The following is a 23,861-nucleotide window of genomic DNA, read 5'->3' on the forward strand; positions in this document are numbered from 1 at the left end:
GAATTCCCTAAAATATATGATGGCTTAAAATAAGAGTTGGACAAAAAACAAAACAATGGAAGGAAATGGCAACTGTTTGGTTACTTACATTCTTCCAAATATCTTCTTCAACAGAGGGAATAAATAGGTTTGGAACGACATGAGGGTATTTATTTTTTGGGTGAACTACCCTTTAAATGTACAAAGCTTTTAAACAATTACAGTTTCGTGAAATGCTGTGAAACCTGTTTGTCAGAGGGTAGAAGTAGAGATCTGCACGAGAATGATAAAGAAAGCCATTAGATTTGATAACCTTGCTTGTGATTCAATGTAAAGGGAGATTAAAAATGGTCTTAGTACTGATCCCTGTGGAACTCCAGTTGGTGTAATTTCCATGACAATATACAATGAGTGCTCTATGAGCACACTTGGCTCCATTAATTATGTCATAATGAAAGTTAGTGGTTCCCATTTCTTTCTTCTTTTTTTTAAACTTTTTTTTAATACATTAATGTTTAAAACATTTTAAGCAGGAGGGCTGTTCAATATATTATCTGTTTTGTTTTGACATACAAAATTGAAAAATTGTCCTCACCTCCACGTTTTAACCTTACTGCTCTGTAATGAGAAATGATGTCTCTCCTAAAACTTGTGTGCATCTTAAATATTCCACCACTAGGAGGTGTCATGAAGCAGTACAGATGGTAAAAAAAATATTTTATACCCATGTTGCTTGATGTGTATGTGACTAATAATTTGATGTTTGTGTGTAAGTTACTAAGCAAAAAACACCATTTTAAAAAGAGTTCTAATAGTTTTGAATGAATTGTTTGCTTTTGCAAGTTGTGCATGTTTCATGTTGTGTGCTTATGGTTTTGTAGAGTTTTGAGAAATCAAGCCATAGTTTCAGAAATTGTGTGAAAGCAATTTAAAATAAAGATAAACTGTAAGTAGCAAAACTGATAACACACCAATCAGAATCTCAGGATATTATAGGGCCATGGTGCTACAGTATGTGCTTTGGGAGACAAAGAGAAAGAGAGAAAAAGAAAAATGAAGAGGACGGGGTCAAAGGACATTTGTTCCTAATGAAATACAAAGAAAGCACTATAGTTGATTTTCTTCTGCAGGAATGACCATAACGGAAGTTGGTCTGCAGGCTCATCTACAGGGTTTATACTATACACATACAGTAGAATTACAGTACACAACAGCAGTACGTTAGATGGGAGAACTTTCACTATTCTATGTAAAATAAATACTATAGCACATTTTGTACACCCTTAAACTCATAATTGTCAAACAGATTTTTAGCCATATTCTGGAAATAAAGTAGTTTGGAAATAAAGCTTTTGAAAATTGAAGTATTTTACTGTGCATGGACTCTTCCTTACATGTTTTGTCAATTTGATGTTTCAAAGGTCAGGTTTTTGTCCAACACAGCATGTACAGGAGTATTGCTTTATCCACTTATGTAAGGTATTTATTACATTTTACATTTACATTTATTGATTCTGCAGACGCTTTTATCCAAAGCGACTTACAAATGAGGAATACAGCAAGTGATTCATTGTAAAGAGGCAAATAAACATAAGCGGTGCTCTAAATACAAAGTTTCAGACATTGCAGAGTAGCATAAGCTAGGTAGGGATTAAAGGAAAGTGAAAGCATAGAATTACAGTAATATAATATATATTTAATGATGATGATGCAGTTAGGTGCTCACAGACTTCAGTACTGTTACAGTATTTTTTAGCATTTCTTTTGTCAGGGTTGGCCCTGAAAGACAGTGCTGTGATGATTTCACAAAGTTCCAAATTATTTATCTAAAAAATGTGTAAGCGTTTGGTGGCAGTGTTTTGAATTAATCAGTGTGTAACAAACATGATGTCTGTGTTTAGTTTGTATGTTCTATCTGAGGGCAAAGTTTGAATTAGGATTCAAAAGTCAACTGTTTGTAGAGTTGGGTTTGAGTTTGAGTTTTGTGTGTGGAGATTTGAGAAAATAGTGAGTAGTTCCCAGAATTATGTCTAAGCAATTGAGAGCAAACTGTAATATATTATATTATTTTCTAGCCTATGTAGGCTAATTTATTGTTTGCAATAGATATTTATGAATATTTTAATTTAATCATTTATAAATAATTTAGCTATTTATTTAACATATATATTATGTAATTTTCAATTAACTTACTGAATTATAATTATCTATAGAATGAAAACATATTGCATTAAGCTTACTGCACATCAGAAGGATAGGCCTATAGCATTAAAAAAAAATCTAAATCATGTTTTAAATCATTTTATCGCATTTACAATCTACCTTACTAATACTACGTTAGCTGTAGTGAGTCATGCGCTGTTGACATCAGAGCATGCTCTGCTGAAACTCCTCCTCACTCTCTGCTTACGCTCGTTGCTCCTCTCGTTTGAAAGTTATGGGCTGTGCCGTGCGTAAAAGTTCGGCTCCACTATAAGTATGGAGACTAAATCTTCTCTGCTATGATACATCCTTTTCCTCAAATACACTTCAACCAGCACACAATTACGCCAGGGTGGATAATACCGAAAAAAATAACGTTTTTATGGCATCAAACAGGACAAACGTCACTTGCCAGGAGCGCCTCGATGTCTCTGAAGGATCTCCCATAACATCTGCGATCATGTTTTCTGCCGGTGTCCTTGGGAACGTGGTCGCATTAATTCTCTTGGAAATACGGCGGAGGAAACAACCCGCATCTTTGTTCCAAGTCCTGGTCACATCTTTGGTCATCACAGATTTGCTGGGAACTTTCTCCGTCAGTCCTCTGGTTTTAACTGCGTACTTGAGGAAGCAGTCTTTGCTCGGGATGAGTGAAAACCGAGTCGTTTGCGGGCACTTTGGATATGCGATGACATTTTTCAGCCTGGTCACTCTCGCTATTCTTCTCTCCATGGCTGTGGAGCGCTGGCTCTCCTTAGGACATCCTTACTTTTACGAGAAGCGCTTGAGTAAACGTTGCGGGTACATCACCATAGCTCTCATTTACTTGCTTTGCGCTCTTTTCTGTGTCACACCTTTCTTCGGTTTTGGGAAGTATATTCAGTACTGTCCGGGTACGTGGTGCTTCATTCACATGAACCCATCAGAGGCCAAGCATAAAGTGTTCAATATCATCTACGCGACTTGCTTGCTCGTGATGATTGTGTGTACGGTTTTGTGCAACGTGTCCGTCATCTATCATCTCTCACTCATGTACCGAAGACGCAAGGCGCACCGGAGCTCTATCCGACGGCAGAAAGGTCACAAGAGGCAACGGTCTATCGCGAAGGAAGTAGAACATCTGGTTCTGCTCGGGTTCATGACCATAGCATTCGTCATTTGCTCTCTTCCTCTTGTGGTAAGGCAGTTACAGACTTGTCTAACACTGTTTAAACGTTTCGCTTACACTTTTTTTTTATGAGAATGGAGTTCAATGTCCAAATTGCAGGCTGTAGCCTACTTTTATGTTAATAGTATACTTACAATATGTTTACATTTTTCAATTATGTATTAAGTTATCCAATAATTACTAGCATATTTTTCTAATACAGAAAGCTACACTTTCTCCAATATTCACTCTCATATGAAACATGTAGGCTATTTATTCATTAGCCATAGGCTATAGAACTTTAGTTGCTTCAAGTCACTATCGCAGTGGAGGAAGCTTGTTTTCATCACTGAATAAAAAATAAGGTAGGCTAAATTGAGTTTTTTTCCCCCTCAGAATTGTGACTTTTTTATACCTTGCATTTTCCTCAGAGTTCTGAGAAATAAAGTGGCAATTCTGAGAATTAAAGTCAGATTTGCAGATATAAACTTGAAATTTGACTTTTTTTCTCGCAATTGCAAGTTATATTTTTTTCTTAGAATTTCATGAACTCTCAATTGCGAGTTATAAAGTCACAATTGTGAGATAAATTTCCAATTCCGAGAAAATGTCAGAATTGCGAGTTTATATCTCACAATTCTGACTTCATAACTTATTGTAAGTTTATATAGCCTATTGCTATAGTTTATCTAGCTTAATATATTAACTATATATTAGCTTATCTAGCCTAGCTAATTCAAATAGTTATTAGTGTCTATTCCAGTTTTCGTAATAGGCTACTGGGTATTCTAATTGTTACTATACCATTTGAACTAATATAGCAAACTAACTATAGTCATGCAGAACTACTGCATGCATTACTAGAAATAAAATATATTTTATGCCATTACTATAACATGTACAATAGTTGATATCATTCTCAACCATGCCCATAATTCATTGGCAGGTGTGTGCAATATGTTAACAAAAATAGTTTGTTTTCTCTATTGAGTTATAGTTGCAAAGACTATAATTAGCACTATGAAGTTAATAAATACTAGTGACTCAATGAATACACACTCACTATAGGAATATGAACTAGTATCTAATGAAAAGGTACTAGTGAAAAAATAGTTTTTAAGAAACTAAAAAAGAAACTTGTAATTTGGATTACTTAGTAGTGACTTAAAGGGCACCTATTATGACATTTAAAATGTTCCTAATGTTGTTTAGGGAGTCCCCAACAACAGTTTTACATGCATGCAATGACAAAAAACACTTTTGTTTTCGTTTAATATGCATTTATTTTTACCTGATTTGCTCACCGACTCCCAAGTGATTCGTTTAACGACTCGTTTTTCAAACCCCTCCTCTGCGCGACGCTAATCTGCGTTGATTGGTCAGATGACCCAGCAGTGTTTACAGAGATAATACTTATTTTTAACACGGAGTACAATGATGCTTTTATCAATTAAATTGTATTATAATAATGATTATAGTCCACTGCTTTATAGTTTGTAGTAAAAAACGAAAAATAAGATAAATAATTTAATGTTATGTTAGCGAGCATAGCCCAGAGTTCATATTGTAAAAGCACAATCAGTCTTTGTTTGCATTAGCCCGATGCATAAACATAACGTTTTTACAAAAAAAAAATGCAGTTACATTACAGTTATTACTCTATTCTTTAGACAACTCCGAAAACAACGACAAACACTTCACATATCTCAATACAATTGTCATTGAAGACCTAGAAGCTAAACGGTGCTTACACAACAAACAAAATAATTATTAAGCATGCTACATAAAATATAAAAGCAAAAATTATTAATAACACTTACAGGTTGTGATACGGAGGAGGAAGCTGATGCAAATACACTTGGAACTGAACCTTCCTTCAATATCAGCCAGCTCGCGAATCCAAGTTTGATTGCATTTAAAAAGCAATCTTCAAAATGACGCGAACAAAGCACAAGGCTCGGACTATTCTGTGGTATAGTGAATTGTAGGCACTTAGTCTTCAAATGCTCCTCCTTGGGCAGATGAAAAAAGTTTGCTTTTGAGCCGCACTTCAGAACACAGTGTCTCGTCGCCATGATATTTTCCATGGCCTTGGAGAGCAATAAGTGGGCGTATCGTATTCAAATAACTTGACAAGTTGACGTCATCTAGTCAGAGAAAAAGCTTCGGTCTTCTAACGATTCATAAAAATGACTCAGAGTCGACTCTCACTTTTGAAAGACAATAACTTTATATACGGTGCACTTTCATATTTCAAACTTTGCAGGATGTTTTTGTTCACTTAGATCTATGTTACACACTACATGAAAGGTAAATTTCAAAATTCCATAATAGGTGCCCTTTAAAAGTAGATAGCCTACTACTACATACAATGTGAAATATAGTTATAATTTAAAGGAATAAATATTTGAACTGCTTGCATGTAAAGTGCCCCTAAAATGTATTTAACTAAATATTGAAATAAGCAGCATTTGTTATCAAGACAGACATGTCAGAATAATATGTTTGTTATGGTTTCCCGTATGAAGTAATTTAAACACTGTTAAAAATGTATTCGCCAAATTATTACACATGTAACATGAACATTGTAATGGAAAAGTGTGAGAATGTTTTTATGCGGTTGCTGATGCTTTTGCTGTTTTGTTTTACTGCTTATGCACAGCATAGTTTAACATTATGTTCTTGTTTTCATAGATTCGACTGTACTTCTCTGGCCCAGAAGGTAAAAAAAATGGTCTCATACCCCTTCTTTTCGTATCGGTCAACCCCATCATAGACCCCTGGGTCTTCATCATCCTCAGTCCCCCGGTGCCTCGCCTGCTCTGGGACAAGATGTGCAAGACCATAAGGTCCAAACCCACACAGGAGAAGGTCCGCAGCATTCATCCAGTCCTGTATCAGAAAAGCCCTCCTGGAGATTCAGAAGGAGGCAGTTTTCTGAAAGTGTACACGGGAATTCCAGGAACTGCTGGCTCCTGATCTCTAAAACCTCTCTGTGTTCATGGGAATGACTATGGAGTGATTGCTCACCCATATTATGAAAATAACGGATGCAGAAGTTTCGGGTCACTTGATACCTGAACAGCTGGATCTGAGACCTCGGGGTGAACGAGCTGGGTGGTGTTGCCCTTGTGATGTCATGGAGAATATAAAAGATGATGGTTTTTTTAGCAAATAAAATGTATTTATTGTCTTTATTTATGGAGAGAAAAACACTTGTGTTGACTTAAATGGAGAGTCGTGCTTCCTGTTTCAACTGCATGCGTGGGGGATGCGGTTATCTTTCTTTGTTTGACTTCATGCTTCATCAGTTTTGTTTTCTACATTCCATTGCAAATATATGCAGGACCGAATCATGTCACAGCAAGTCATTTCATTGTGACAAAGTGGTTTGACTGATGACAGTCATTTGGAGGGGAGTTGAAGCACGCTAAACTGAGGAAATAAAAGTTGATACATCAAGGAACTGTTTTGGATCAGTCATGTTCAGAGGTATTCACTTATATGTTTGAATCTCCTGGAACTCAAATGCTAATCTGTGTTAAATCGATAGTTCACCGCAAATTATAATTCTGTCATGATTTACTCACCCTCACGTTGTTCCAAAACTTCTATGTAACAAAATAAGATATTTTGAGAAACTTCCATTTTTTGGTCATACAATGGAAGCCAATGCGCTTCAATGTTGTTCAACGTTCTTCAAAGTTCTTCAAATATTTTCTTTTGTATTCTGCAGAAGACAGGTTTGTAATGACGAGGTTGAGTAAATGATGACAGAATTTTCATTTTTAGACGGACCATCCCTTTTAGAGCGTCCTTGCGATCATCTTATAGTGAAAAAGTTTAATTCCACATATGTTGTAGTCATATTTTGTCCTATGTCTCAAGAATAAGTGGATAAACTTAGCTGTACAAAGCTGTGATGTTTATCAGAAGGATCACTGGACATGTTCATTCTGTGTCTTGAGCAACATTTTTTGCACCCTTTATAACCTTTCATCTGATGAATTTACAACCATGACTCAAGGTTAAGTCTAGCAGCCTTGTGGCACAGATTTTATTTTAGGTCATCAGACATGTCATCAGACATGACCATTCCCAATATCACTTAACAAATTTAAGACATCATGTTACAAATAGTCATAGATTCTTTCCATCAGCTCACTCCCTCCAGTGGTTTTGGTTTTACAGCCCCCCAAATGCAGAACTGAGTATTCTTAGTAACTCATGAAATTTGACAGAAATGTCCTTTGGAAAGGCATTTCCTTGTTTATAAGAATTGATTCCAATAAAGTGACAGAATCAAACTTGAACATCTGAAATATTATTTTATAGTTACTGTTTTACATTTTAGATTGAATAATGTCCTGGGAAAACTAGAGGCTGCTAATGCAGCTGCGCTGTTTCCCACAAGAAACACCAGCTTTTGTGTAAAACACGTGTTTTTAGTTGCAGGTCATCTCCTTAAGAGTCCACATGTTGTGTTTTGTTTAATCTTTAATTGCACTGGGAATAGTTACTCTCACAGGCTAATGAAAAAGACATGGATGTCCTGTTGTTCACCTTCGGGTGCAGTTCATACATGTGTTTATTTAATGTGCTCCTTTAATTGGACATTTGGAGAAGGGGAGATAGGGATCCTTATAAGGCAAGACCGCAGGGAAACATTTATCTGTCAATCTGGCCGTATATTACAATCCATCGTGTGGTCGCTGTGATGTAGTCTGTCCAGAAAGTCAGAGATGTTATTTTTTTGATAAAGTCAAAGTATTTCCGAAATCAGTGTTTTTTTGTCTAGCTTTTGTGGCAATTTGTCACAGATGGATTATGGGCACCTGATCTAAAGAGACTATCTGTTCTGTGTATTTTCTTTTGTTGAATTAGTGCTGGTTTATACCTCCTCCGCTGCAGGATAAAGCACACACTTTGATCCCGAGATCCTGGAACTTTTTAAAATGGATCTTCATTTTGAGCAGAGATGTATAAATATCTTTAACAAATAATGTTTTTTTTTGTATTTTGTGGGTTATTCACTTGTGCATCCATTAACAATTTACAAAAAAAAAAAAAAAAAATCAGCTGACACGTGTGCTGTGATGCTGATGTAGGGAATACAGGTTTGAAACTGGGTTGCATAATTTCCTTCCTTGCTTTGCTGTCCTTTCAAAAACAAATTACGCATGCACACTGCACATACAAAAAATTTAAATGCTGTCATTTTAAGTCACCAAATTTGGTGAAATATTCCCTATCCTTCACAAAATGTTTCCACAATGCTGAAACGAAAGTCATGAAAACTGAAACCAAGGTAAAACAAAAATAATAATTATTAATGGAAAAAAACAAATGTATTTTAAGAAAAAAATAATAACAACAACCAAACTATTTCTTATCTCACTAATTGAAAATACTACAGGTCCTTCTAAAAAAAATTAGCATATTGTGATAAAGTTCATTATTGTCCATAATGTAATGATAAAAATTTAACTTTCATATATTTTAGATTCATTGCACACCAACTGAAGTATTTCAGGTCTTTTATTGTTTTAATACTGATGATTTTGGCATACAGCTCATGAAAACCCAAAATTCCTATCTCAAAAAATTAGCATATTTCATCCGACCAATAAAAGAAAAGGGTTTTTCATACAAAAAAAGTCAACCTTCAAATAATTATGTTCAGTTATGCACTCAATACTTGGTCGGGAATCCTTTTGCAGAAATGACTGCTTCAATGCGGCGTGGCATGGAGGCAATCAGCCTGTGGCACTGCTGAGGTGTTATGGAGGCCCAGGATGCTTCGATAGCGGCCTTAAGCTCATCCAGAGTGTTGGGTCTTGCGTCTCTCAACTTTCTCTTCATAATATCCCACAGATTCTCTATGGGGTTCAGGTCAGGAGAGTTGGCAGGCCAATTGAGCACAGTAATACCATGGTCAGTAAACCATTTACCAGTGGTTTTGCTATACAAATTAAACTTATTTTTCTTCTTTTACAGAGGAGAATTTTAACAAACACACCGATGCATATTCTTCATTCATCATTCTGTAGTCATTTCAGTCACCTTATAGCGCTTTTTACAATACCGATTGTTTCAAAGCAGCTTTACAGTGATAATAGGGAATTAATGCAACAAAGATTGTTTTGGTTGTACAGCAGCTCTAGATGAAAGTCATTGTCTAGCTTAAATAAGTTTAATTGATTCATGGCATGCGCGTTTGAACGTGTATATGCGCGGGCGCATAGTCTTTCTTTACAAAGTGACATTGCCAATTACTTGTCTGGTATGCATACAGTGTTTTAGTCATTTCCGCGGATCCATGTGAACTGTGATTGTTTTGATCTTTACAGAGTTTTTTTTTTTTTTGATGTATAGTTAAAAATCTTGCAGATAATTTTTTAGAAAAGGTACATTACCATCTTTCTCTGAACAAATAACATGTCATAAATTATTTGATTAATATAATATATTTTTTACATTATGGTTTAGGGCTGTGTGCGAGAGCAAATTCCTCAGGAATTACATATATTTATTATTTCTTCAGATTTCCTTTTTAAACATGAATGGAACAATCATTCTGAAAGTAAGAACATGCAGCTTTACCACAATAACTCTTTGTGAATACAGAATATTTTTTTCTATTTATATCAAGACTAACATATGATTTCATATTTTTTGCTGTCTTTTCTATTCAACCCGCACACAGATATAGGGCTAATGAGAAGCACAAGTGTGTGTTCACATTTGAACATCATTCGCAAGGAATTGAGAAAGCATTGTCTGGCCCTCTTGGACTCACATCAACACCATGAACAACACAGAGATTTCATAACAGCAGTCAGATGCTTTAATGACCATCCTGAAATGACTCAACAATAGCATGACTTTCAAGAGAAAAACACTGCTTACAGAGTAAACATTGAGAAACCTAATTACCTGCTGAAGCAATTTTCAGTAATGCATTCTCATTGTCGTGGAGAATAACACTAAGGATTTAATTAGACTGTAAAAAATATATGATAAGTCATGGCAAAATATGTCTTTCCATTACTTTAAAAGTTCAACTTCATTTTTTAAGTAATACATGATTCAACTAGACAAGATAAAAAAATAAAACTTTTTTTATTTTTTTTTTAAACTTTCTTTTACTAACTCTCTCAATTATTTGCTAAAATAATGACAAAAATGAGAAATCAGAAATATAATAACAGCAACAACAATGACAATTATTGACAGTGTAACTGTCCTCAAAATCTTTATTTTATTTTATTTATAGATTATTATTAACAGACTTTGTTGGATTGTACATGCATCATGACAGAATCCAACAAAGTCTGTTACAATAATAATGATGTACTGGTCATCTATGAGCTTTAGATGTGCATATTGATAATGGATTTAATACCCATTAATATCAATAACGTAGAAAAATGAAAGCATTACATCATTAAAATGCAATGCAGACATGTTCATATCAATGTTCTGTACCTAAAAAGGTAAAATAACTTTACCATTTTTTTATGTAATGTAATGTACTTAATCATATTTTTTTAGGAATGCATTAATCAAATGATAAAGGTCTAAGTAGAAAGAAACAATAAAATCTTTTATAGGCCCTATCTGGGAGATAAATATATTTGTATATCTTAGTTTTCTGGGAAATTATCAGAGTTCATAAAATGTGTATCTTGGATATAATCCCGAAATATTTTTGTTCTCTTTGAAATCCCTGCAGTAGAGTCCACCAAACCTCAAAACTCATGACTGATTTCCCTAAAGGCGACTGATCTATGATTATTTTAGCATCCTTAATACTAGACTAAAAACACTTTTTTTATTTAGATTCATTTAGGTTTTTTTTTTCTCCAAAAGGTAATATGAATTAAATTAAATTAATGTATTGCCCATCACAGTTTGTCAAATAAATTAGCATCAGTATATTACGTAAATTATACTATTATATGATCCAATCATATACAGTATTCTGAGTGCATAACTCCTCCTTTTCCAGAAATTTGGTTGTAATGGAATGCAGGTCAAAAAAAAAAATCTTGGCTGTTTCTCACATCTGTAATATACGAATCAGACCATAAAACAAGCCTTGGGGTAAACTGCTGAAACATGCAGTGGTGGCACAGATAAAAACATCTCCTAGCCTGTGTGTCTTGCATGGGCATGAATCATGATGGTGTGAGGGAGCGAAATGTGACTATAGAGAGGTCAGTAAACCAATGAACTGTTACATGGTTTAAACAAACAAATTCATGCAATTGGAAGGAGGATGTGAAACAACATCTTTAAAGTAAGCTTTAAAAGTTGAGGAAATATTCCCAGATCCATGAAAGTCAAGAAATGGATTCTGCCTGATGTCATTCCAGGACTTGTCTCAACACATGTTTTGTATCTACAGTTTTTTGGCCCTCACAGAATCACGCAGAGAGCACATAATTTAAACCTGCCATTCACAAAACTCACGTGTAAGTTTGTTTGTTCGTTCGTTCGTTCGTTCATTCATTCATTCATTCATTGTCAAAATGTTTGTAGTTCATCTCTGTTTAAAATATTTTTCTATTTTTTAAAATCCATTCATCAAGGTCGTGTTGCACCAGCCGTACATAAGTTCTTTCTAAAATAGGAACCTAAAGTCCACAGTGTGCTGTAAATAAAAATATACATATTTTTGATGCTTTTTCTAAATTGTGGCTGTTTCTGAAATTGCATACTTTCTTGACTAGCTTTTGAATAAGTATACTTTGCGACCGCAAAAAAAAAGCATGTTCTATGAATGTTGTGTGAATGCAATCTGGATGTACTACATTCGCCATTTTGTCATTATCATGTGACCTACCAGTTGCATCGCGTCACTGCTGTTCACAAATCCTCTCCCGTGGATCTTAAGCACACTTCAGAATATCTCCAGAATTAGTAGGTAACCCGGGTACTTTTTGCCTACTCTTTAGTCCTGTGAATTCGGACATACTAATCTTTGGTTGCACCATGTCTTAAGGAAGAATGTAGCTAGTAAGTCATAAGCTCTCCGTAAAGTAATGCGTAGTCTCATAATATGACGTATACCCTCAATGATATAATAGCAGCCTTTAAATGTTTAAGCAGAAGTTATGTTGAAATGCCATGAATTATTCTAGTTTATTTTGCCTCATGTAACTAATGGTAAAATATGTTTCCATTTAACTACTGATATGGTAAGTAATATGCAAAAAATATTCTGCATTTGAAATGAAAAAGTATCAATAAACAAATACTGATAAAAAAAAAACATAAGAAATTACATTTATTTATTGTGATTGATTGTATTTGACATGCACACATGAGGCATGCTGTTTAGGTCGGGTTAGTGTTGAAGAGCCTGCAACAAAGTAATTTATTCACATAATGTTTGCTCTCTAAAAGTGTAAGTGAGTCTAAATGTCAGCATAGTCATATACAGTATGTCTTAAGGGTTGAAGTCTGTCAGGTAAACAGTCCGGTAAACAAGAGCTTATTGATGCAGTTAAGTCAATCTGCATTCCTCTGCTTTATTCAAATGGTCCCTACTTGTCTGAGACTTACATACATTTTTAATTGAGTTATGTTTTAATGTACAACCCAAAAATACTTAGCTGTGTGTAAGTTGTAACTTAGTGCACCTTTACCTCAAAAATCAGACGGAGATTCCCAGATTCCCCCAAAACCAGTGCAATAAAATCCCTCTAGGCCTGCTAGTGTTTTGTAGACGAGTTCTTAGTTGTTATATACTTCATTATGAAATTCCCCCTCAGCTAATAGAAGGCCAAACAGAAATGTCTGTGGTTCCCACAGAGGCCAAGGGTTTGGCATGTACAAGTGAAGCAGCTGTGTTTACTTACAAAAGTTTACTCTGGAATCATGCTCTCGTTTGAACAGCCTTGAGCATCAACAGTTTTTACTGTCTTTACAGTGCTGTCTGGACGTCCTTTAAGAGGAACACACAAATGCTTAATGTAAAGTTGTAATCACATCATCTTTGCAACCATGCATGGTAATGTTTAAATGAACATGAACAATCTGCATTAAGATGTAAATTAAGCAATATGATATAGTTATATCATTTTACGTCATAATCTTAGTTCAAAATTATGAACAATGGCATTTTTTTTGTCTAAGGGTTTTCTCTTTGTAATATGAAAGACTTGGAAACTAAACTTCAATTTTAATAAATTTAAATTATTTGAAATTGAAAATTATCACATTACATTGTTTTACCCTTGTCTCCAACCAAGATTTTCAATCTTCAATAATGATGTTGTTTTGTTAGAAAACTGAGGCCCTGTTTACACTAGTGCGTTTTTGTTTGAAAAAGCAGAACTTTTGTTATACTTTCAGAGTTCCCTATCGATATGGTTCGGTCGAATTGCGTCGGTAGACGCATTGGGGAAAACTCAATTTTCTCTGATTACTGAAGCCTTATAGAATCACGCAGTGAAACTGTACAAGCCATTGGTCGTGCCGGGGAGCTGCACAAACCTATGGCGCCACAATGGACCGGACTACCCATCTATATAAGTGGGCATTTCACAGTATGATCTCTGAATAATTCTCTTTCAGCGACGAAGATCTTCTCTTCGCTGGACTACGATACAGAAGAAAGCCTTCTCACCGTCGAGGAGGCTTTTAGCGGATCAACCTGACACATTGCACCCTGTAAGGTGACGACCTGCCAGCAAGCTGATTTACAGGACTCTGCAAACAAGCTTATTCTGCCATCTCCTTTACGGCTATCCAGCGATGCAAAAGAGCACATAACTGAGCAAAGTTTTCAAGTGCCGTTGCTGCAAACGTCATACCACGAATGTGGCTTTTCATGAGACCAGTGAGTGAGTTGTCTGTCAGGGGAAATTCTACACAGAAGCGGCACTCACAGAGACAAGCTGTTCTTATGACCAGGAGTCTCTCCTCTCTGCGCTCATGGATCGCTTTCTTTTCAGTGAGCGGCTCTGCACCTCACGCTCTCCCATTCTCTTCATCTCCCGGGAACCTCAGAGGAAGTAACAGAGGAGTGAGCTCCCGCTTGCCTCACTCTCCCCACAAAGAGAGGATTCTCCCGTGCTCTTTTCCCACACAGATCAGCGCCCCTCTTCTGGAATGAGCAGCCTGGTCTCATTCATGGGGTCCGAAGAGGATCTCTCTGATGACAGCATGTCATTGGTGGATTCAAACACGGAGGATTGGTTAGGATCACTGGATGACCCTGCCCCCTGTTGTCTAGAGATCCGAGTGACTCTAGAGCTGTGATGGATAGCTAATTAATCCGCATCTTCTCAAAGGCAGTCGAGGAGCTTGGAGTAGTCTACTCCTGAGGAGCTCACACACAGCCACTTGGATGAATGGTTCCTGCTGGTGTGCTAGTAGCAGGCACCTCGTCAGAGAGCAGGACCATTCTTCCCCGAGGTCCACGATGAGCTCACCAAGATGTGGTGCGCTTCCATACTTCAACCTCCACCGCCCTTACCACTATTGATGCGTTGATTAGTCCTATGAGAAAAAGCATCCTCTGGATGAAGCTGTGGCCGAAACTGGCCCCAACCCTGCCTTGTTCAGAGAGCTGCGCAGCACACCTGACTTGGCCCAGGCTATCGGCAGAGCCATGGCCAGTTTAGTGGTGTTGGAACGGCACTTATGGTTAAACTTGATGGAGATTTAGGACGTAGACAAGGCTGCCTTCCTCGACACCCGAGTATCCCCCACCAGCCTGTTTGGCCCCGCGGTGGATGGTTTCGCTGATCACTTCACCGCTGCACAGAAGTCGTTGAAGGCAATGAGCCACTTCCTGCCCAAGCGCTCCAGCGCTGCAAGTAGGAGCTTCAAGTAGCCAGAAAAGCATGCCAACTCAGCAGCCCGCGAAGCCTGCGGCTTTGACTGCTCAGTCTAAGCTAGAACCTGAATTTCGACAGCATTCCCTCCAAGCCCTACCCCTTCCCTAAGCGCCAAGGTCCCTGGCCTAAGATAACGCTGGATCCTGTGACACAGAAGCAGTCCTGATCCTTCAGGAAGGAAGAGGAGGGGGCTAAGTCTCGCTGCGGCCAGACCACCCCCTGTTCAGTACCGGGTGTTGGAAGCGATGTGTTTGTTGCTAGCATTTATGCATATTTATGTTCATGTACCCACGCAACTGACCGCTATATCCAACAAAATAAAAAACATATTCAAGAGCATCCCCAGTGTCAAGTTGAGTTCTGAACAAAATCATATGAGGTTACACGCTGCAATTCGCTCGCAAGCCCCCTCGCCTTAGGAGCGTGGTCTGCACGTCGGTAAGGAGCAATGTGGCTCACGTCCTCCGCACCGAAGTAATGAATTTGCTGGCCAAAAGGACCGTAAAAGTAGTTCCACCGGCCCACAGCGAGTCAGGCTTTTACAGCTGCTACTTCCTCGTTCCCAAGAACGATTGCGTCCTCAGCCCCATCCTCGATCTCAGGCATCTGAACGGCTTATGAAACGGCTGTTCAAGATGTTAACATTGAAACAAATCATATCGCAGGTGTGCCCAGGGGATTGTTTTTTCTCATTTGATCTGAAAGATTCCTACTTTCATATCCAGATAGCCCCGTTCGCATTCGAGGGGGTTGCTTACCAGTATACTCTCTCAGCTCTTCACCCCTCAGAGGACGAGTAGGAGTTGCACCTACTCTGTCCGGTTGGGGCAGTTTTAAAACGAAAATGCAGTACTGTAAACTAGGGATGCACCGAATCCAGGATTCGGTTTCGGATTCGGCCGAATATTGGGTTTTTTAAAGGGGTTCGGTTTCTGCAACCCTATAAGCTTGCAATATAATACGCGCGGTCGTGACGATGGTCAACGTCACGCCGCCGTTGATTACGGGAAGGTGTTTACGTAGTGTAACGCGTTGTGTCAGGAAGAAACACATTTCATAGCAAGCATTTTATTTATCTTAAATACTCGTATGGAAGCCCCTTTCCACCACATAGGAAAAAATATGCTTTTGTAAATCAAAATTGCCATAGTAACTTAGATTTATTAGATGAAAAATCTAAATTATGACATAGTCAGTTGCCCTGGTGCCCTACTCAAATTAAATTAGTTGCTGAATCCATTGTGATTGAGTCTTCTGTAATGGAGGACTCAGAAAAGAGGAAGAGCTGGATCCAAATAAAGTCAGGGTTTTATTAATGAAAACACAGCCCAGATCCAGGAACATAACATAATAAATCCACAGGAAAACAAACAGCTTAATCCTCAGGCACAGAACTAAGTCGCACCAACATACAGCCAAGTGGGACAAGGCCTGACCAAAAAAACACAAAAAAAAACACAGGGGTTTAAATACACAAGGGCTAACAACATAACGAGACACACCTGGGAACAATCAAGTCTAATGAACGGGGATCCAATCAACAAAATGACTACAAAACATGGGACAGAACCGGAAATTACATAAAAGACAGGAGACAAGACAGGGGAGCTGGGATCATGACAATAAGAGTCTTGTTAACATGAAATTGTGACAATTTGCAAAGACAATGTAGTTATTGTGCTTTCTTATAGATCATCTCAGTATTGGATGTAAATTTCAACTTATTGAACTTATTGGACTGGGTGAGATCAACTATGTATAGCAATTGCATGATGGCTGTTACTGCACTATTTTACTCCCTTAACTTTTGTGTACTGTTGAGGACTGACATGACTGGAACTTACTGGTTCATCTGACAAAACATCTAACACCTCCAACACCATCTTGCTCCTCCAACAACTGAATGATGAAGAAACACGACAATGTATAACAGGCTCCATTACTTTGTATCTTACGTTATGACCTCGTAGAAGCCGTTTTAGTAAAAAATAGGCTAAAGACTGCGTCATAACCACGGGACTCTCTATCGCACTGTAGAGAAACTACCGTATAGACCGGCGGAGAAGCTCGCAAGCAATCGGGGGGACGTGGAGGGATAAAGTCCGATAAAGTCAAGGGAGAAGCCCATAGAGAGTCATAAAGTTGCTCCTGCTGCTAGCTCATTGACAGCTAATGCTCACGCTCTCCGTCTCTGCGAGATTCGGAAGGGAATGATTCAGATTTCTCTCGGCACAGCTACTAGGAAACTCACGTCACATCTACGTCGTCAAGCTCAGTTTGAGCCTGTGCAGTACGCCTAGCGATCAGGAAGTGAGTGCTTCTAATGGGCTTCACTTTTCTCCGTTGAAATCTATGGGGTCGCTGTGTCCATCTGTCTATGGTGTTTTCTTGTGTGGCACGCGCACACGCCGCACTGTCTTCACTCGGACGCACGCTTCAATCCGTTGCGGATACTCTATTCGTTCTGGTGAAATCACAAAACATAATGCACACAAACGTGTCCCTGCTTGATATACAACCACTGATGAACATAATCGGTTTTGATGAGAGAAAAAAACTATACGAGAAAAAAAAAAAAAAAACTATACGAGTGCGGAGTAGAGCCCAGAACCTCTGACATGGTTGGCAAAAGTTTTACCACTGGACCATTAAGATATACATTGTTCAAATAGGCGAAACAGCTGTGTCACAAAAAATACATGCATGTGATTGGTTGCATTTGAAGGGCGCGAAATAATTAATAATGTTGCATTATCGAACGTTATCGTGGATATTGTAGTATTGTATAAATCCCCCGACCACTATGTCGGTCTGAGACAGCGAGACCTAGACAAGACAGAGAGGTCCGAGACCAAGACAAGACCAAGACCAAAGACCGTCAAGGCCGTGACAAGACAGAGACCACGTAAAAGTGGTCTCGAGACCGGTCTCAAGACATACATCACTAATTCAGACACAAGACGGAGAACAGAGGGAGAATAAATGGGGAAGGTAACAAGGGAAGACAAGTTTTTTAAAACAATACCGTTATCACCTCCGTGTAAGCTACAAAAACTTGGATTTGTCAAAACGGTGACGTCATGTGCATGCATTTTACGTGTTCAGTCTATAGTCGCGTAGTGTTTCTTTACAAAGTGACATCACCAACTACTGGCCTGGCATGAATAATACAGCATTTTGTAGCGTTTTTGCAGATCTGTATGAGTGGGGATCATTTTGACAATGTTTTGTCAACATGTTAATATCACAAAGGGTCTCGAGTACATTGTTGTCATGTAAACGTACTCCGTAAATAAGACCAACCCGAGTCAGAGAACACAGACAGTTACTCTTGGGGAAAAAAAGTTCTAATAAAACACATTGTGCTCCTCCATGACATATTTAATCATTATAATGACTATTTTGCTGTCATGACAGAAAATTATCACACATTTAGCCAGAGATTTCTCAGAGCTCAACGCTTTGATCTTTAACACAACCTCAGCATTACTGGATGCACATTGTGGTCATAAATTAAATTTGAAACCTTAATTCTTTGTTTGAAAGGAATGTGTCAATTTTAGGAAAATTAGTTAGAAGAAACAGATGTTGTAATTTATATGAGAAGGAGATTAACTTTGTTTAGTGAAAAGTGAGAAATAAAAAATATCTCTCAAGGAGGATACAAGTTATCATTTGTGATTGCTGCATGGCTCACCACTGTAAACATGTTCATTTACTCTCATTGAAACTAATATAAACAGTAGACAACATCCGTACAAATTCTTGCCAGCAAACAATCCACTCACTCATTTCAAATAGATAAATAAAACACAAGTAGGACTGTTATTTAGCATTTAATCATACTCATGAGATAAGATAACCTAAATAATAAATAGAACTTTATGCTTCACATGGTTGATTGGAAAGGAAGTGTGAAATCTGGAATATGTCAATGGACTCCAGGCCAGTTGCTGCTCATATGCGGCCTAAGGCACATTCCTTTAAATGGCTTCATCTGCAAAGCAATGAACTGTGATTAGCTCAGGCATTGCAGATTGTTAGACTGTCTAAACAAAACAACGCCACATGTTCTTTGAGCCTTAAATCACTGGCACTGCAGGGCACAATATACTGTAAGGCCTGTTCACACCAATGACGATAACGGTAAAGATAACGATAAAGTTCTAAAAACCGTTCTCAATATTAAAGAACAGAGCTCACACCACAGCTATAACGATAACGGCACAAAGAAACGATGACGTTGGAATCACATTCAGAACGATTTTATCCAGCTGATGAACGATAAAAACATTGACAGCCAATCAGAATCCATCCTGCTGTAACGAGCTCGAGCATTTAAAGCAGCAGACAACTTAGAATAAACAGAACGATATCCGCTGGTGTGGATGCTAGTTATCTTTATAGTTATCTTCATAGTTCGTTTTTGGTGTGAATGTGCCTTTACACGGACAAAATCACAATCATTTAAAACTGTGTGTGTTCAGGATATGCCCTAAATATTTAACATTAGTTAATACTTTTTTGAACAAATTTGGTTATTGCACTAAGCTGAGCCATTTACTTTCTAAGTTGTCACACCTTTTATTCATCAAATGTACTTTTATTAAAGCATATTATTTGTCTTATACTACGGAGCTGTTGAATGCTTGATTCTGATTGGTTGATGAACGTTCTAGGTGTGCAATTATTTTCAGGGTCTAAAGTAGTTCCAGGGGGCAGGTCTTGACCACATTACAGTTCCACATCAGTTCGCCAAATTATTTCAGTTATTTCACAGGACATTACAGCCTACAACAACAAAAGAACCAAATCCCACAACGACACTGACCAAGCAAATACATATAGTAAACAATAGGATAGTTTTTTGCTACAAAATTACGTTTTTTTTTTTAAGTATTAAATGCATTTATTAGTTATTTTGGAAAAGCACATCTCTATCTCACGCAAGTCACGCTCTGTCTCTCCCACTCACTCAAACACACACATACGGTACATACAGTACGAACACACACTTGTCAGCGCTGCTCTGACGATATTATCAATAAAATAGTCTAGTAACTTAAAAGCTACGTGACGTTTCTCACTATACTAACACTACACTACTTACACTATACCTACTAGAGAGGTGCACTGAAGATAAAAGTAGTTTCGCTATTAGTAGACGCTCATGCCAAACACTGTTGAGAGACGCACAGAGGTAATTCACACACTCACTCACTCTCTCTCTCTCTCTCTCTCTCTCTCTCTCTCTCGCAGGCAGAAAACAAGAATAGGAAGTATCATCAGCAAAACTTGAAATGACTTAGTGAATTACTCACTTGATGGTGGATCTGGTGAAGAAGCTATCAGCTATCAAAATATTGATTTGGAAGATGTTTAAAATTATAGTTTTGAGAACATGTTTGAGATTGTGAATATGAGCCAGATGCTGAATGTACTGGGAAATGAGAGCTCTGATGAGGACAATCATGATGGTATAAAACATCTGCTCAAACTGAACCCTTCCAAGCTCCAGAAGGTAACAAAATATGCTTTATTTTATTCTTCTGTAATTGTTACTCTAATATCAGGAGAGTGTTATATTATTGCGATAGGTAGCGATCCATCCGTGTTAGATATAGATCCGGGTCGCTAAAGACCCGAATATGTAATAGTGATTGACGAAAAATGAATGCATTTAAGGGTTAATTACTGTATTTTTCTAAATGTCGGGAAGAACAGGCCATGTGTTTAATCGCCGATTTATCATCATCTCTGATGCCAGCTTTTCAGCTTCATGTACAGTGTGTGGGTCATTTTAATGACCTGCCATAACAAACACAACACAGCACCTACTCTCTCGGTAGGTTGTAACTCACAGATAGACTTCAGATCTGATAATGTTGTGTGGCTCATCAATATTGAGACAACATGTAATATTTCATTCACCAACCTCGCTACCCATGACTGACTCTAACAACAACCAAAAATCTACCCATTCTCTCTAAAGAGACTCTTATCTATAAGAAGGCCAGATGTCTTGTCTCTGTGTCATGTTGTATAATGTTCCCAGGCTCCTTTGCATGAGCAAGATAATGAATGAGAATTTGGTCAGTCATTTCTTAGCTTTTAGTCCTTATAAACCAACTAAACAATCCATCAGAAAGAGTAGTTCATGTACTTAAATTGATTACATAATAAAAGTGGCGAGGAAGTGCAACTTAGTCAGGATTGGCTGTTGTGACATCCGTGGTGAACTGAATTCAAGTGTTTCCCACTGTCCTTATTTCCTGGATCTGACGAGGACGTAGACATGGCGTCAGACTTCCCATTAAAAGAATGGCTAATGCTGCTGTCAGTGCAATATTCACTGATATCAAATAAAATTACAGTAAGTCAAGCTGCTGAGATAGCAAAGATTTGAGTCGTGGAGATTTACTGATATTGTCTGTTCAAACAGACCGAGGATTAAATGATAGATTGTAAATCCCCCTTTTGGCTGTGGTCTTATTCTTATAAATAAAATAATGCCCCTTTAATTGTATTTTTCATTTGTTTTAGTACACTGAATTTACACTAAATCCATTGTTCACCACAGAATGTGCTTTCAAACCTCTCTGGAACCACAGAGCTCTTTCGGACAGAATCACAGATGGGTTCGTGATGCGAAGAATCAACTTTCTGTTGCTTTTCGAGGAAAGTTGCCCAACAATGAACTGAACATAAATGAACATAATTCTGTACATATGCTGTTAGTTTAAAATAAAATAACAAATTCGTTTTTGCCACACTATGAAAGTTCATACTGATCACAGTCTTTCCAGCTTGGAAAAAAAAGAACAATACAAAAGATCCATTAAATCGTCCATTGAGGAATAGATGGTAATTCACTGCTATTCAGTTGTTAATTAAAGTAATATAAAGTCAACTATAATATTAATGTCCACTACATGATTGCTTTGTGGAAAAGACACTTTTGTGTTCCACAGAAAATAAAAACAAAAATGATTGCATTGATGTCAAGTTATTAAGACATTGTCACGTTTTGATTTTGTTTCATGTTCTTGTTTCATGTCTGTCATGTGATCCCCTGTTCTAGTCATGTGATCCTACCACATATTCTGTGTTGTTAACTAATGATCCTTGCGACAGAAGTGAGTGAATCAATCAAAACTAACTTTAGCTGGAAAATATATTTATTCAAGAACCGCTATAAAGCCAAAACAATCTCTGTTACCTTAAATTATCCGTTTATTACTGTAAAGCCGTTTTGAAACAATCTACATTGTTAAAAGCGCTATATAAATGAAGATGACTTGACTTAACTTAAAACCCACAGACACTTGTGCATTGGTTCTCAGTGACTCCTCATGATTCATGGCTTTGACAGAGATCATCGCCCCCAGCGGTAAACCATTGAAATTTTGAAGTGTTAAGAAACAGTTGTGAAGTATAAGCCTTGTTTACTGAAATCACGTGACTCTGGCAGTTTGATACACGCTCCAAACCATTGATTCGGAACAAAAGATTCGTAAAGGCTTCGAAGCTTCATGAAGCAGTGTTTTGAAATTGCCATTAACTACACTTGGGTTCTCTTCAAACTTGCCTTCAGTGGAGTCATTACAGACATAACTGACATTTTTGTCATGTTGTAGACAATTTGTCCTTTGTCAAATGTTCACCAAGAGGAAGTGATAATGCAGAATCGTGGTTTTAAGCCCACATTGTGAACATTTCTCGTTGTCATCTCGTTGTTTGCTTTTTCAGCATGATCTGCATCCACAAACTCTTCGTAATTATGTTTTGTTGTGATGTGAATAAAGTTAAAAACATTTATTTTGTTTCTATACAAAATATAAAAGCTCAACATATCCATATTGTGGGTTCTTTCAAAGTAACTCAAGTGCATGTGAATATTAGCCCTATACACTTTTACAGATTTTCTCTTACATTTATTTTGAAATAAATGGCTGTACTGCCACTGTGTGCTTAAGCTGCCTCGGTGCACAAGTTTTACAGGAGGGGGTGGTTGGGATGGGTCATGGTCAATTAGAGTTGTTGAGAGATGGATAAATATGCATATCCTGGTGTTACATGTATTCTCTGTCTTGTGTGCTTTTGGTTCAGTCCCAGTGACCTAAGTTCCCCAGTCTGTCTATTTTTAGTTAAAATCTAGTTATAGTATACTCCCTGTGTCTTTCAGGTCTTTGTCCAATCTAGTCTCTAGTCTATGTGTAGCTCTTATGTTAGTGGGTGGAGTTAACTTTCTCCTGTGGTACCCTCCTGAGGATTTATTAAATACTTTATTTTGGAATAAAATTTGTGCGACTTACTAGCGTTAAGTAACACCTGGTGCCTTTGAGCTAATATGGAACCAGGGTTTTAGGGGTTATTTTGCTTTTAATATGAAAAAAAATCATCCAAAATGAATAATAAAACATACACCTGCAGTCTGGAAAGTTTTGGACATGAACAAAATGATGAGAAGGAAATATAATCTAATTCAAATATTATTTTTTGAAGGGGGAAAATCAATCCCCCATTAGTCAAAAGGAAATATTTAGAAGTAGGCCTACATAACTTACAGACCTGAAACAAATTTGATTCCACAGTGTTTTTATTATGTGAGATTTCATTATAGACTGCACACAAACAATCATTTATATTAAACTGGATGCTTCTGGACACTTCTGTCCAGA

The 23,861-nt window shown here is 37.4% G+C and overlaps 1 protein-coding gene across 1 annotated transcript; it reads left to right on the top strand.

Annotated features, from left to right (window-relative positions):
* Window positions 1-164: 164 nt before the first annotated feature.
* Window positions 165-8,385, top strand: ptger2b (prostaglandin E receptor 2b (subtype EP2)). The gene is made up of 2 exons (XM_079583843.1): window positions 165-3,358; window positions 6,023-8,385. The coding sequence occupies exons 1-2, from the start codon at window positions 2,564-2,566 to the stop codon at window positions 6,305-6,307; spliced, it is 1,080 nt and encodes a 359-aa protein (XP_079439969.1). The 5' UTR covers window positions 165-2,563; the 3' UTR covers window positions 6,308-8,385.
* The last annotated feature ends 15,476 nt before the right edge of the window (window positions 8,386-23,861 follow it).

Source organism: Phoxinus phoxinus (genome assembly GCF_949152265.1).
Source record: "Phoxinus phoxinus genome assembly, chromosome: 16".
Lineage (NCBI taxonomy): Eukaryota > Metazoa > Chordata > Actinopteri > Cypriniformes > Leuciscidae > Phoxinus > Phoxinus phoxinus.